The sequence below is a fragment of the Myotis brandtii genome, unplaced genomic scaffold (genome assembly GCF_000412655.1).
Source record: "Myotis brandtii unplaced genomic scaffold, ASM41265v1 scaffold251, whole genome shotgun sequence".
NCBI lineage: Eukaryota > Metazoa > Chordata > Mammalia > Chiroptera > Vespertilionidae > Myotis > Myotis brandtii.
Window position 1 is genome coordinate 2,897,339 of NW_005359516.1, and position 14,300 is coordinate 2,911,638.

At 38.4% G+C, this 14,300-nt stretch overlaps 1 protein-coding gene across 1 annotated transcript in view; it reads right to left on the reverse strand.

The window, feature by feature from the left end:
- Nucleotides 1-11,302, reverse strand: part of GMCL1 (germ cell-less, spermatogenesis associated 1) — a 48,134-nt gene extending 36,832 nt beyond the window's left edge. Inside the window, exons 1-7 of the mRNA XM_014540925.1 lie at nucleotides 11,293-11,302; nucleotides 10,825-10,973; nucleotides 8,915-9,011; nucleotides 7,473-7,570; nucleotides 5,321-5,433; nucleotides 4,619-4,684; nucleotides 1,089-1,173 (exon numbers count right to left, since the gene is read on the reverse strand). Coding sequence (XP_014396411.1) covers nucleotides 1,089-1,173; nucleotides 4,619-4,684; nucleotides 5,321-5,433; nucleotides 7,473-7,570; nucleotides 8,915-9,011; nucleotides 10,825-10,973; nucleotides 11,293-11,302 — 618 coding nt within the window. The remainder of the gene's footprint in view (nucleotides 1-1,088; nucleotides 1,174-4,618; nucleotides 4,685-5,320; nucleotides 5,434-7,472; nucleotides 7,571-8,914; nucleotides 9,012-10,824; nucleotides 10,974-11,292) is intronic.
- Nucleotides 11,303-14,300: the final 2,998 nt, after the last annotated feature.

Sequence of the window (14,300 nt, forward strand, 5' to 3'; positions counted from 1 at the left end):
GCGGCTCGCGAGCCACATGCGGCTCTTTGGCCCCTTGAGTGTGGCTCTTCCACAAAATACCATGTGCAGGCGCACACGTACAGTGCGATTGAAACTTCGTGGCCCATGCGCAAAAGTCGGTATTTTGTGGAAGAGCAGGTATTTTGTGGAAGAGCCACACTCAAGGGGCCAAAGAGCCGCATGTGGCTCGCGAGCCGCGGTTTGCCGACCACGGGGTTAGGGCGATAATAATTTTTTTTTTAATTACAAAAAAAGAATAGCCAATTTGTCTCTTAAGAGAGTGGTGAAAATAAAATTACATTTAAAATGCTGAAACCTTTGAAAAGGATGGGATGAAACATATGCCTGAATGCAAATAAGGTCTTCAAGAGTATAATTTCAACATTTTCTAGAAAAGCATGTGTGAAAATATCATTATAGTTATTACTTCACTTAAACCTCAACTTGAAAACATTTCTCAAAAAACCATATACAACACAGGTTTGCACTGTTCAGGTCCACTTGTGTGTGTGTGTGTGTGTGTGTGTGTGTGTGTGCGCGCGCGCGCATGTGTGTGTTTTTCAATAAATACTATAAATGTATTTTCTTTTCCTTATGATTTCCTTCATAACATTTTTTTTCTAGTTTACTTTATTGAAAGAATACACAATACATATAACATACCAAATATGTGTTAATTGGTGAGACCAACAATAGGTTATTAGTAGTTATGAGTAGCTAAGTTCTTGGGGAGTCAAGAACTTAGAGGAGGGGGGTTTGATTTCAGTTTCCCTAACCCCTGAGATGTCCAAGAGTCAACTGTAAAACATTTAACAATTCTGATTATGTAAATAGCATAACAATAACCTATTTGTTGTTGGGAAAAAAACAGAAATGTATTCCTAGGATAGAAAGTATGAAGACCAAATTAAAATCACTCATCATGGCACCAAATACACACAAAGACTTCTTAACATTTTCCCATATTTTCTTTTACTTTTCTTAAATGTATAATTATTCCCTATCACTGGACACTAGCTGTTACTAATTTTTCGCTATTATAATCAATGCTGAGGTGATAGCCTACACACATTATATTACATCAATACCTTTTTAAGAGCTGTGTATACATCCATCTCCACTTGCATCACAAATAAGTTAGATGAACCAATAAGCAGTTTCATGACATTTATACTAGAAAAGATAAAATAGAGGTAGTGAGTTATCTTCATGCACAGGCTAAAAGAGGCTGGTGGAACTAAAAACTTTGTCTTTTTAGCAAAAGAAAATGTGCAATTAAAAATTAAATCAGTCTTTTAGCCCAAGACAAAGAATCTTTGGCAGAAAACAATCCATTTGAACACAGGGATGATACTGATAGGAAAACAAAAAGAGTTCTGATCTGCTAATTAATCCAGTTAAAGCAAGGTCCCAATAAGATAACGTTTAGTATGCTCTGATAAAGTGGCAGCCTTCCTCTTTTTCTGTCCTCCCCATTCAATGTTTAAAATAAAACAAAAACATTTGTTAAAATATAATGAAACAGTTAGATCTTCAAAGTAACCTTTAAACTAGGCTTAAGAGAACTGCTTGGTCATAAAACATGCTTTTATCCTATCTAATAAAGAGGGAATATGCTAATTGTCCCTCCTGCTGTCGCAAGATGGCGGCGCCCACAGCCAATAAGGAGGAAATACGCTAATAGACTGCCACTCCCTCAAAGATGGCGGCGCCCACAGCCACAAGATGGTGGCGCCCAGTCCCCTCAGCCCCCCAGCAGCCAGGGCTGGCCCGAGGCCCAGGCAAACCTTGGATGGTGGCTGCCCAGCCACCCAGGGCCGCCCGAGGCTTGCGCTGCCAGCAGTGGCAGCAGCAGAGGGGTGATGCTTCCCCTGATTGCCGGGTCGCCTCCTGCCCCTGAGGGCTCCCAGACTGTGAGAGGGGGCAGGCCGGGCTGAGGGACACCCCCTCCAGTGCATGAACTTTCATTCACCGGGCCTCTAGTTATTTATAAGAGAGTAAGATCAAGAAATGTGTGTCGGTTTGCCCTGGCCTGTGTAGCTAATTGGTTAGAGCATCGGCCCATGCACCAAGGGGTCAGGGCATGTACTGGGTTTCGGGTTCACTCCCTGCCCCCTCCCAGCCCCCAACAAGGGGAGCCTGTAGGAGACAACCAAACATAAATGTTTTCCTCCCTCCCTCCCTTCTCTTCCAATTCCCTCCCTCTCTCTCTCTGAAAAGCAATGGAAAAAATATCTTCAGGTGAGAATTACCAAAAACAAACAAACAAACAACAACAAAAAATAAATGTGTTAGCTTAAATTTAGATAAAAAATAACATCACCAATTGCTTTCCTTCTTTTCCTTTTTCTTTCCTTTCTTTAAGTCAGAAAAAGAAAGAGCATCTGAGTTTTTGAGATAGCCACTATGATTTATCTTACTTTTTAAAAAGCTCAATGAGAGATTATGAAAGAAAAAAATAAAGTGTTTCTAATGATTTTCAAACCAAACATACTGCAGAGCTTTGTTTATGCCATGACATCGCTATGTGATGATTTTTTTTTTTTTTGGTAGAATAATATTTTCTACTAAGTACTTAAGGGTAGAGAAAAGGAAAGGATCCAAGAATCCAGAAGGTGGTCAAGTCATAAAAATAACATTTATATTAATTCTTGTATTTTATGTTGAAAGTTCAAAGAAAGTTGAATTCTCTACTCCATACTGTACTTAAATGTATTTAATGTATAAAAGTGCTTATCTCTTTTGTCTCTCCATGCTTCCTACCCCTCTCCCCGCCCTAAATCAGTAAAACTGACATCCCAGGAAGCTATGCAGTGATAAGTCATTGGTTTTGTACATTTCCACTGGAGTGCAAAGAAAATGCAAGCCTGAAATGCAAGACTATAAAGCCTACTGGCCTCTAAAAGATTATTCCCACCCTAAATTTCTCAGATTCCCCCTTTACTACAAATAAGCTTCTTGGGGGCAGAGACCATGACATAATCATCTCTGTATCGTCCACAGGCCTGAACAGAGTACCTTTACACATACTGGACATTCTGGAAGTATTTGTAAAAGGAAGACAGAAAGCAATAGTAAGCAGACTTAATTCAAAAGGCCAACCTAATTGTACATTTAATTTCATTAGACTTATCAAAAAGTTTACAATTTCCTCAAACAATGTTTCAATGGTAATAATGGGTTCCTTTTTTTAATCCTCACCCGAGGATATTTTTCCATTGATTTTTAGAGAGAGTGGAAGAGAGAGGGAAAGACAGAGAGAAATATCCATGTGAGAGAAACACATCTATTGGTTGCCTCCTGCACATACCCTGATCAGGGCCCCAGCCAGGGAGGATCCTGCAACCAAGATACGTGCCCTTGACTGGAATCGAACCCGGGACCCTTAGGTCCACAGGCTGATGCTCTAGCCACTGAGCAAAACCAGCTAGGGCTTTTTGTTTTAAAGATTTTATTGATTTTTAGAGAGAGAGAAAGGGAGAGGGAGAGAGACCAAGAAACACTGATGTAGTGCAGAACATTGATTGGCTGCCTCCTAAATGCCCCCACTGGAGATTGAGTCCAAAACCCAGGCATGTGCCCTGTCTGGGAATCAAACCAGCAACTTTTTGGTGCACAGGACAACACTCAACCAACTGGGCCATACCAGCCAGGGCTAATGATGATTTTAAAAATAAACTTTTAGGTTCTCTAAGAGCCCAACAAAAGTGAGGTAATACTTAAAGACTTTTCTACAATTTTATAGCAGCAATGAATTTTTCCATTAAAATTGGTTAAACCAGTCAACATAATATACATTATCCTATATAATAAAACGCTACTATGCAAATTGACCAAACGGTGGAATGACCAGCAGAACAACCGGTCGCTATGACATGCACTGACCACCAGGGGGCAGACGCTCAACGTAGGAGCTTCCCCCTGGTGGTCAGTGCACTTCCATAGGGGGAGCGCCGCTGAGCCAGAAGCCAGGCTCACGGCTGGCGAGCACAGTGGCAGGAGCCTCTCCCACCTCCGCTGTAGGAAGGCGGTAAGGTGCAAGGGGTCCCAGACTCCGAGAGGAATGTCTGTCTGACTGCCAGCTTAGGGAATCGGGCCTAAGCCGGCAGGCAGACATCACCCGAGGGGTCCTGGATTACGAGAGGGTACAGGCTGGGCTGAGGGGACCCCCCCCACAGTGCACGAATTTTGGGTACTAGACTTCTAGTATGATTTATAATTTGTGTAGCATTTCATCAGTTCATGGATGCAGTCAAAATACCTTTTGTTAAATTGTTTACTTTTTTACCTAGACAGCATTGATCAGTGGTTGAGCATTGACCTATTAATCAGATCATGGTTCAATTCCTGGTCAGGGCACATGCCCTGGTTGTGGGCTTGACCCCATGGTAGCGGTCATGCAGGAGGCAGCCCAATGATTCTCCCGTATCTTTGATGTTTTGATTTCTCTCTCTCTCCCTCCCTTCCTCTCTGAAATAAAAAAATAGATATATGTTTTTAAAATTATTTACTTTTTCATAAGTAACATATTTTTGTCTTATACAAAAATATCTTGCATACTTTGGAAAATGTAAAACAATATTTAGAATGATTACAAAGTTATTTAAAATTCAAATACCTCAGTTCTTTAAAAAGTTCAACATTCTGATGAGTCATCAAATTGTTTAGAAGCCATTCGAGACACCTGAAATTAAACAAGGAATTATTACATTGTATATCATGGATTGATTATTTACTAAGTATGACTTAGTTAATATGAAAACACAATATTAGTCTTGCTAGGACATGCTCAAAATTTTTAATTTAACAATTGAAAATCCAGTATTATTTTTGTCAGCAGTTATTACGGGAATATTCCCTTTATATTAATAAGCGCATTTCAATTTAAGAAAAACCTCATTTCAAGTTTGTGTTAAATGGTTTATGAAAGGGTTTACATACTTCCATTACCTTCTTTATAATTTGAAAATGGGTACTGAAATTCTCAAGAGTTAAAAACATCGTCAGTAGTTGCACTGATATGATGTCTAGTATGCCTACTATTTGAAAGATTTTATAGAAGATCTACTGTAAAGAGTGACCATAGTTTTTATAAGCAGTTATACTAGTAACCCACCCATGGTCACTTACAAAGACAACACTTTTGAGAAATTTACTAATCTGTCCAAATGTAAAAAGGAACTTTTTAAATAAAATTCTATTATCCTATCTTTTTTTTTCCTTTCTTTCTTTCTTTGTCACACTACACATTCTCTTAGGAAACCAAAGCAGCCAAATTCCCAAAAGTGGGATGGAAGGAAAAACAAAAAGGGTAACTCACTTTTTCTTTACAGAATCTAATCCATAGGTCCCTGCTGATGTGTAATAGCCACATACAGTTTTCACATTAATTGTTTCCTTCATTGTCTCACCACACTGCTGTATTAAACCATCCTGTAAATATAAATAAGCAGTGGAAAGGCCCATTTCATGTGGGAAAAATTAGCTCTGAACATGTGCTTTTACATATTAAAAAGTTTTTTTAAAAAAAGGAAGAAAGAAAGAAACTCATTAAGTGCAGCAGTTAAGTCCAGTAAAAATATTGAAAAAAAAAATCCAGAAAGTATTCAACTAAATACTCAGAATTAAGTGTGGAAGAGCGGGGGTAAAAGGAGTAAGGCAGAGATGAATATTATTATTCCCTTTCAATTCTTCCCTTTTGGGGACCTTTGCAAATTTAAGCAATATTCTGTCTGTTTAATCAGTTCTTTTTAAACTAAGACCTCTTTACACAGACCACGTGATGGGCTAGGCAAGTAAACTATGAATCATCAGAAAGTGTTTATTAAAGTTTAAAACACTTATCAATATCTAAGAGATGTACCTAAATCAAATATCTTATTGTTTTAAGCTTACATTGAAATTTTAATCTAAAATGTTTACACAGAAGATTTCAAACAAACTTTATTCAATATATGTGAAGAAGACTGTCACTGTTTACTCAAATTTCTAAAATATATGCATGCAAGTATATTATTAGGTTAAAGAGTTAAGCTATAAAGATAATGCAGAAAGTGGATTTAGGACAAAACCACAACAGGACTAAAGTTAGAAAATAAAGTATATTACATGGAAATAATAATTGTAAGGATCAAAACATTTAAAAAAATCAAATAACCCCAAGCAAGTATATTTAATAAGCTATTAACTAAACTTCAAATAAATTGGTATACAAATGCCACATAAAAGGAAACTTAATTAACTTTTTTAAAGATCAAAATAAATCATTGACTTACTTACCTGAAAAAGTCATTCTAGACTCCTCCCCTTTCCTCTTAACATCTTTGTCACCAAATCCAGTGGATTATCCCTGCTTAACCTCTGTGGTATTCAGTTTTTCCTCTCCATTCTTAATGTTTAGACCCTAATTTAGACCCTCATTTGATTACGATAGTTTTTTATACTCATCTTTTCTTCAATCCATCCTTCACATTGTTCCTGAAGCTTTTTTTCTAAAACATAACTTTGTCTTTCCCCTGATTAAAATCTTCCAAATGCACTATATGTAAAACCTGAACTTTTTAAAAGGTATAGGGCTTTCATGAGTTGGCCTGTCTCCCTCTCTCCAACCCTCCTTATATTCTATGCTAGAGCCATGTTCCATTCAGATTCTCTAATTCTCCAGTTTCACCACTAGGTCTTAGTTTATTGTCTGAAATGCTCTTCCCCTCTCCTCTCTTCTTACTTTGCAAAAGAAGTACATTTTTTGGTTTTCAAGACTCACCTCAAACACAACTTCCTTCTTTGATACAAACACGTTGAACTGACCACTTTGTGCATCCACTAAATCCTACAGGATGTTTATCATCGTACCTATAACACTGGACAGCTCTTATTTACCTTTGGGTCTGCATATCAACCCTCCCTCTCCCATTCGACATTCATTATATTGTGAGCTTCTTAAAGGTGGAGACAGTATCTGAATTTACCTTTGGATCTTTATGCCTACTTTAGTACAATGCTCAGTCCACTTCTGCTGAATGAATCAATCTGTCCTTCTACCAATAGATTATACACATCTACACACAGTTATTCCATAATTAAGAAAAGGTTTACATAGTAAGCACTCATTGTTTTTGAACCCATGAACTAATCAGTACATAATTACAAGCCATCTGCTTCATAACAGTCAAAATAAGCCATTAATGAATAGAAATCTGTAAATGGACTTAGACAAATAAATTTTTTCCACATTAGTCATTCTAAGATGTCTATACAGAAATAGCTTGCACTCATCTTGCATAGACATCATGACCTCTTTGGTTGCAATAAATTGCTTTTGGTTAAGCATTTTACATGACACCACAAATGGCCTATTTATACAATTCATTTTATTTTTAAAATTATAAAAAGCTAAACTTTATTTTTGTTTTGGAATACTTCGAAACAAAAATACAACTGTCATCCTTTATTTGAATAACGTGCATACTTACCAACTGTAGCATACAAGCTGCTGCCAAAATGGCAATGACTCGACTGGGCTTTATTAAGACATCATCTCGATACAGTGAACCAAATGCAACCTGCAGTGCTGCAAGCAAAAGTAGAATAAAATAACAACTATATCTATGAGAGTATTACAAAAATAACAACTATCTTTACACACTAAGACATACGTCTAAATCTAATATGTACTTAAAAGGATAAGAGAATTATCACTAATTAAAATGCTAGTAATGGTTACTGATTAATGCTACTAAGTTAATAATGTTATAAATTTCCACTTATTTTAACAAATCGAGTTGGATTCTTCTAGATGTAATCTTGACATTAATTAGTGGTCAGAATTTAAACACCCTTCAAAAAGTTTTATAAAGATACCCCTGAGTAGACCAATTAAGTACAAGTATAGGCACAATGATAATATTAACCCTAATGCTTTCAGGGCTTCACCACTGGTGTGGAATAGCCAATGATCTTATCCATGCTACACTCTCACCCAGCCACCACAGCTATCTAATAAGCCTGTCCATCCTTCTCTCTGCTGTACTCGCACCTATGTCTCACATGGTTTACTTTATATTTTTGCACCTGAAACTTGTATAATTTTGTTAACCAGTGTCACTCCAATAAATTCAATAAAAAGGGGGTAAAAAAGAAGAAAGTAGAAGCAGCTTTGGAATAGCAATTACGAGAACTAGAGTCTGATCTAGGCTCATTAAACTGCTTTGAGACCTAACATAAGCACCTTAAGTCCTCTGGGTCTTAGCTTCCTCATCTAAGAATCCTTATAGCTCTAAATCAACATTGATTAGTTTGGCCGGCACGGCTCAGTGGTTGAGTAGCAACCTATGAACCAGGAGGTCACGGATCAATTCCCAGTCAGGGCACATGCCTGGGTTGTGGGCTTGATACCCAGTAGGGGGCTTGCAGGAGGCAGCCAAGTGATAATTCTCTTTCATCATTGATGTTTTTCTCTCTCTCCCTCTTCCTTCCTCTCTGAAATCAATAAACAAAACGTATTAAATATTTTTAAACTAAATAAATAAATCAACATTGATTATATAATCTGTCCCTTTATTGTTCCCAGAAAAGGTCTTCATATATAGGGAATAATCAATGAATATTATTCACCAGCTTTTCTATTTAATTAAAATAAATTCCTTCCTTCACCCTACAGCTTCTGTATTCCAGGCAGATTTATTTACAAACCTAAGTAAACATATTGATATGGCCCAGAAGACTAAAAATATTAGAGATAAGTAGGTCAGAACTGATAAACTATAGACTAAATTAATATAATGTTGTTGCCTTCTGGTATTAAATGGAACTTTTTTTCTAGCTTCCAAAGTTAGAAAATATTTATTTTCCATTAAAAATATAACAAGTTGTTTTCATTATTTTGCATAATAGTAATAACTGTGGTGGTGGTTACCTTCTACATCAATATTCTGGTCAGGAATCTCCAGTTCAATAATATTCATGCTGGATTCTTTCCAAGAACCACTGAACATACTAGAAAAGTAGCCAGACTTAAAAATAAAAAATAAAAAAATAAATGATTACCCAGTACTTTCTGTGTCTTCCAAATTATTTCCCCATTCCTAACTTTAAGCCAACTATTCTATTGAAACAAACCTATCATATTATTTCAAGAGAAAAATAATTGCCAAATGTGTCTATAGGAGAAAGAAATTGATATAAGGACACTGTTAGATATACAAAAATAGTTTCAATTTAGTACTAATTTAATGAAAACTAAATCAAATTCTCCTATTATTATCTGAACTGAATTCCTATATGGTAATATATGAACCTCATTAGCTTTTAACAATTTCTGAGAATATTACATGTATATGTTTTCCTTGTCAGTGACATTCTAAATTGAAATTTAGAAATTATGTTACATATTTAAGTATCTCAAACATATGACAATACACAAGGTGGATAAATAAAAATGTATCAAGGAAGGAGAATAGAATAAAGCCCTCAAACTGTTAAGTTCCTACTGTACTGTACCTCAGTGGCTGTAAAGGAGCCAGACCAGTCCCAAGTCAACACTAATAGGATGATTCCCAAGAAATTAGGGAAAATCCAAAGTTTAATTTTATCTAATCAGAAAATTCCAGAATGAACCTGAATTCTTGGAAAGATTCCAGAATGGATGAAGTATTTAGTTACTTACTAGATAGCACCTCTCATAATCAGAATTACTTTGGAATGGATCAAATATTAACCAATTTATTTAAAAAACTTTTCTGAGTACTCAGGCACTATGAATATAGCAGTAAAGAAAACACACTGCTTCTGTCCTCAGGGGGCTTATAATTTAGCATGTGGCTTGCACTATAATCAATCGAGTTTCTCTTGAGATGGAAAGAGGCATTTTCATCCTTAAAATCACAAAGCTGCTTTGAGAGATTAAAAAGAAAGATATGAACCATATCCTCAAGCTGAGACCAATGTTCTGATGTATTCTCTAGGCAATATACTTTAAGGCAAAATAAAACTGTTCAAAAAATTAAATAAAAACTATGATTAAAATGTTAGAGAAAAATTTCTTTCAAATGTTAAACTAAAAAATCTTAAACTATACTATCTTACCAGTAATTATTGTCAAATGGTGAAAAAGAGAGGGAAAAATATAAGCTCCACAGGATAAGAACTGAATTGTTCACTGCTCTATCCCAAGTGCCTAGAACAATGATTTGAAGAAAAGACAGATTTGATAAGAAAATAAATAAAATATTTGAGCCATTAAAGCAATATCTTCTTTTATTTTGAAATTTTTGAATCTTAAAATGTGGTGACAGATAGCAATATTTTTAGCACAGAAATCAAATAAGTGTATTAGCTAAATGAGTTAGTCTATATACTTTTTTGATGTTGTCTTTAACTGCATTTTCCAGAAGAAAAGGAAGATTGTGTCAAGAACTTTCCATTCACATTTAATGTTAACTACAAAGCAACATTCTGAGTTCATCCAATTAAATAATCATACACATATTAAACAAATGCAGCAATCTTAGCCTTAATGTTAAACATTTTTTTTCCCTTTTGTCAACAGAAGGCACCAAAATAAGCACCCTACTGAAGTAATGACAAAACGGTATTTATTGCTAGGCCCTTATTACAATGAAAATTCAAAATCTGTTTTCTAGACCAAACTAAGCTTTCACTAACAATGTTCGTCATAGTTCTTAATAAAATACTTTTTATTAGATGATAGGAGTTAACCACTATCCATGCAAAAGATTACTATGAAATGCAAATATAAAGAACATGATTTAAAAGAGTTTGAGTTTTTTACATGTAGTCATTCAAACAGAAAAATAAAATACTTACTTGACATAAATATATTTTGTGTAAGCTCCACTCTTCTCCCAGAGCACAAATTTTAATGTCACTATTTTCACCATTCAAAAATAATGTTTGATAAATATATTTAGATGTACTCTTTAATTTCTTCCTGTTAAAAGAAATGCAACTGTTACATATGAAGTATTATTTACAGTCCTAGCACACTACTTGACTACAGTGAACAGTATTTACATAGTTATAACAACAAATACTAATGATAGACTTCAATATTTAGAGCCAGTCTAGGGACAAAACACTCATGATCTGAGTGTTTGCAGAACAGCTGAGTTTTTAACAATCTTGTTAATATAAAGTAAAACATGCAGTTGACAAAAGGTATGAGGTGTAAGGTGGGCCTGGTAGCCACGCTTTTCATGCAGTAGTTGGTTGAAGTGGGATAGGCAACCTCAGGAAGCATATTAGTGCCAAAAGTCTGGGTCTTTTTTCTTATACCTTCATCCATACTGCGCTAAATAAACCAAGCACCTACCACCAATATACACATACGAAACTCTGATGTGCATTTTCTACTAAAAGTTTGCTTTAAAGAGTCTCCATTCCAGCTTGGGTGAGTGTGGCTCAGTGGATGAGCATCCCCCTATGAACTAGATGGTCACAGTTTGATCCCCAGTTTAGGGCACAGGCCCAGGTTGGGGGCTCAATCCCCAGGAGGGGGTATGAAGGAGGCAGCCTATCAATGATTCTCTCTTATCATTGACTAGAGGCCGAATGCACAAAATTTGTGCACGGGTGTGTGTGTTTCTCAGCCCAGCCTGCACCCTCTCTAATCTGGGACCCCTCAAGGGATGTCCGCCTTGTGGGATCGGGCCTAAACTGGCAGTCGGACATCCCTCTCACAATCCGGGACTGCTGGCTCCGAACCACTCGCCTGTGTGCCTGCCTGATTGCCCCTAACTGCTTCTGCCTGCCTGCCTGAACATCCCCTAACAACTCCCTTGCCAGCCTGATCAACGCCTAACTGCTCCCCTGCTGGCCCAATTGCCCCTAACTGCCCTCCCCTGCCAGCGTGATCACCCCTAACTGCCCTCCCCTGCTGGCCCGGTCACCTCCAACGCCCCTCCCCTGCAGGCCTGGGTCACCCCCAACTGCCCTCCCTTGCAGGCTTGGGCCCTCCCAACTGCCCTCCCCTGCGGGCCTGGTCACCTCCAACTGCCCTCCCCTGCGGGCCTGGTCACCTCCAACTGCCCTCCCCTGCGGGCCTGGTCACCTCCAACTGCCCTCCCCTGCGGGCCTGGTCACCTCCAACTGCCCTCCCCTGCGGGCCTGGTCACCTCCAACTGCCCTCCCCTGCGGGCCTGGTCACCTCCAACTGCCCTCCCCTGCGGGCCTGGTCACCTCCAACTGCCCTCCCCTGCGGGCCTGGTCACCTCCAACTGCCCTCCCCTGCGGGCCTGGTCACCTCCAACTGCCCTCCCCTGTTGGCCATCTTGTGTCCACATGGGGTGGCCATCTTGTGTGTTGGAGTGATGGTCAATTTGCATATTACTATTTATTATATAGGATGGTTTTGTCTGTCTCTCCCTTCCTCTCTGAAATCAATACAAATACATTTTTTTTAAAAGTCTCCATTTCAGTTCACTCATGTCCAGGGGTTGGCAAACTGTTTCTGTAAAGGTCTAGACCAGCCGTGGGCAAACTACGGCCCGCGGGCCGTTTGAAATGAATAAAACTAAAAAAAAAAAAAGACCGTACCCTTTTATGTAATGATGTTTACTTTGAATTTATATTAGTTCACACAAACACTCCATCCATGCTTTTGTTCCGGCCCTCGGTCCAGTTTAAGAACCCATTGTGGCCCTCGAGTCAAAAAGTTTGCCCACCCCTGGTCTAGACAGTAAATATTCTCAGCTGTCTAAGCCAGATGGCCTCCAAGAAAATTTTGCCAGCATCTTAGTGGGCAGTTTCCTGCTTGCCAGCCTCACCCTTACACATCTCAGCAAACTTCATTTCTGGGCTATAGCTACACCTCCTTCAACATCAGAATCTCAGCTTGGAAAAGGCAGCTCTAGTCCAAATTTGTTCCTTCCTTGGGTATTTCTGACTCAGCCCTGAAAGTAGTGACTGCTCTATTTTTTTTTATAGATCTCTTTACCTTAGTAGTTTACCTTCAGTAGTTAATTTCCAGTTATTTGGTTATATTAAATTTTTCCTGTTCAAATTACTGTGTGATTTCTCTTCCAAATAGACCCTAACATATATTTCAATAATGACATATTAAATATGTGACCTAAATACTTATTAAAAGGCAGAAACTATCCCATTGAAAACACACACACACACATCCCATCTGTATGCTGTAGATGCCACTTTAAATATAACACAGGTAAAGTGTTATAGAAAGTAGAAAAATATATACCTTTCAAACACTTATTAAAATAAAGTGGTAGTGGCTATATTATCAGGGATAAAGAGAGACATTTTGTAACGATAAAGGGAGTCAATTCATCAAGGAGACAAGATTTACTGAGTTCTTCTATACCAAGCACTGCTCATTGTATGCATTTTAATAAACCCTTTACGGCAATTATTAATATCTCCATTTTACTAATGAGGAAATAAGACTATTATGTGCAGAATACAGACTAGAACTCGGAATCTGAGCTGTTAAAACTACATTACGCTGACTCTCCCCAAAGGTAGCAATTTGACAGTGGGGGGGGGGTCCATTTCTGGACAAGCATTCTTACCTAAAACTGTATGAAAGATGTTATAAACCAAACTATCAACCTAAGTTATCTGTAATGCTTTTATTTTACAATACCTAGTGGTTGTGTCAGCAAAACTTTTTTGAATCACTAAAAAAAAATGTCATTACAAAAGTTAAACCTAGGTGACCCCACTGGTGACCTTTAAAAACAAACCGAGCAACCAGACTGTGTGTGAAAACATTTTCTACTTAGAAACAACATTGTAGTTCACAAGTCAACATCCTGGTTTGCAACTCTTCGGAAAAAAAAAAAAAAAAAAAAAGGTCGAGCCAGCTGCTGCACAGCCTTATGCACACGCACGGTGAGCGGTCAAGCGCTCCGGGCTTTGAAAGACGGTTCCGAGGAAGGAACGTCCGCGCACCATCGGTAAACGCCGCCTTTACAGCTAAGAACCGCAGTCATTTCCGCCACCCTGAGTGCACCACCATGGCAGTGCCCATCGCAGACACTAAACTTACTCGTCTGTACTATTTAAGGCCCCCGGATGCCAAACAGCTAACTTTACCGCCACCCACTCGGAGAAGACAAAGGTGTATCGCGTGGGGCAGCCGGCAGGTCGCGTCCACGGTTTAACGAGGCGCCAGCTTCGGCTTGGCGTTGCCGGGTCTCCTCTCGGGGCCGTCACAGCATCCGGGCGGCGTCTGTGGTTTGTCGTCCCGAACCCCCAGCGTCCCCCAAGGCGCTCCCCACCTGTGCAGCACAGGGCCAGCTCCCCCCTGTGCCTGGTCCAGG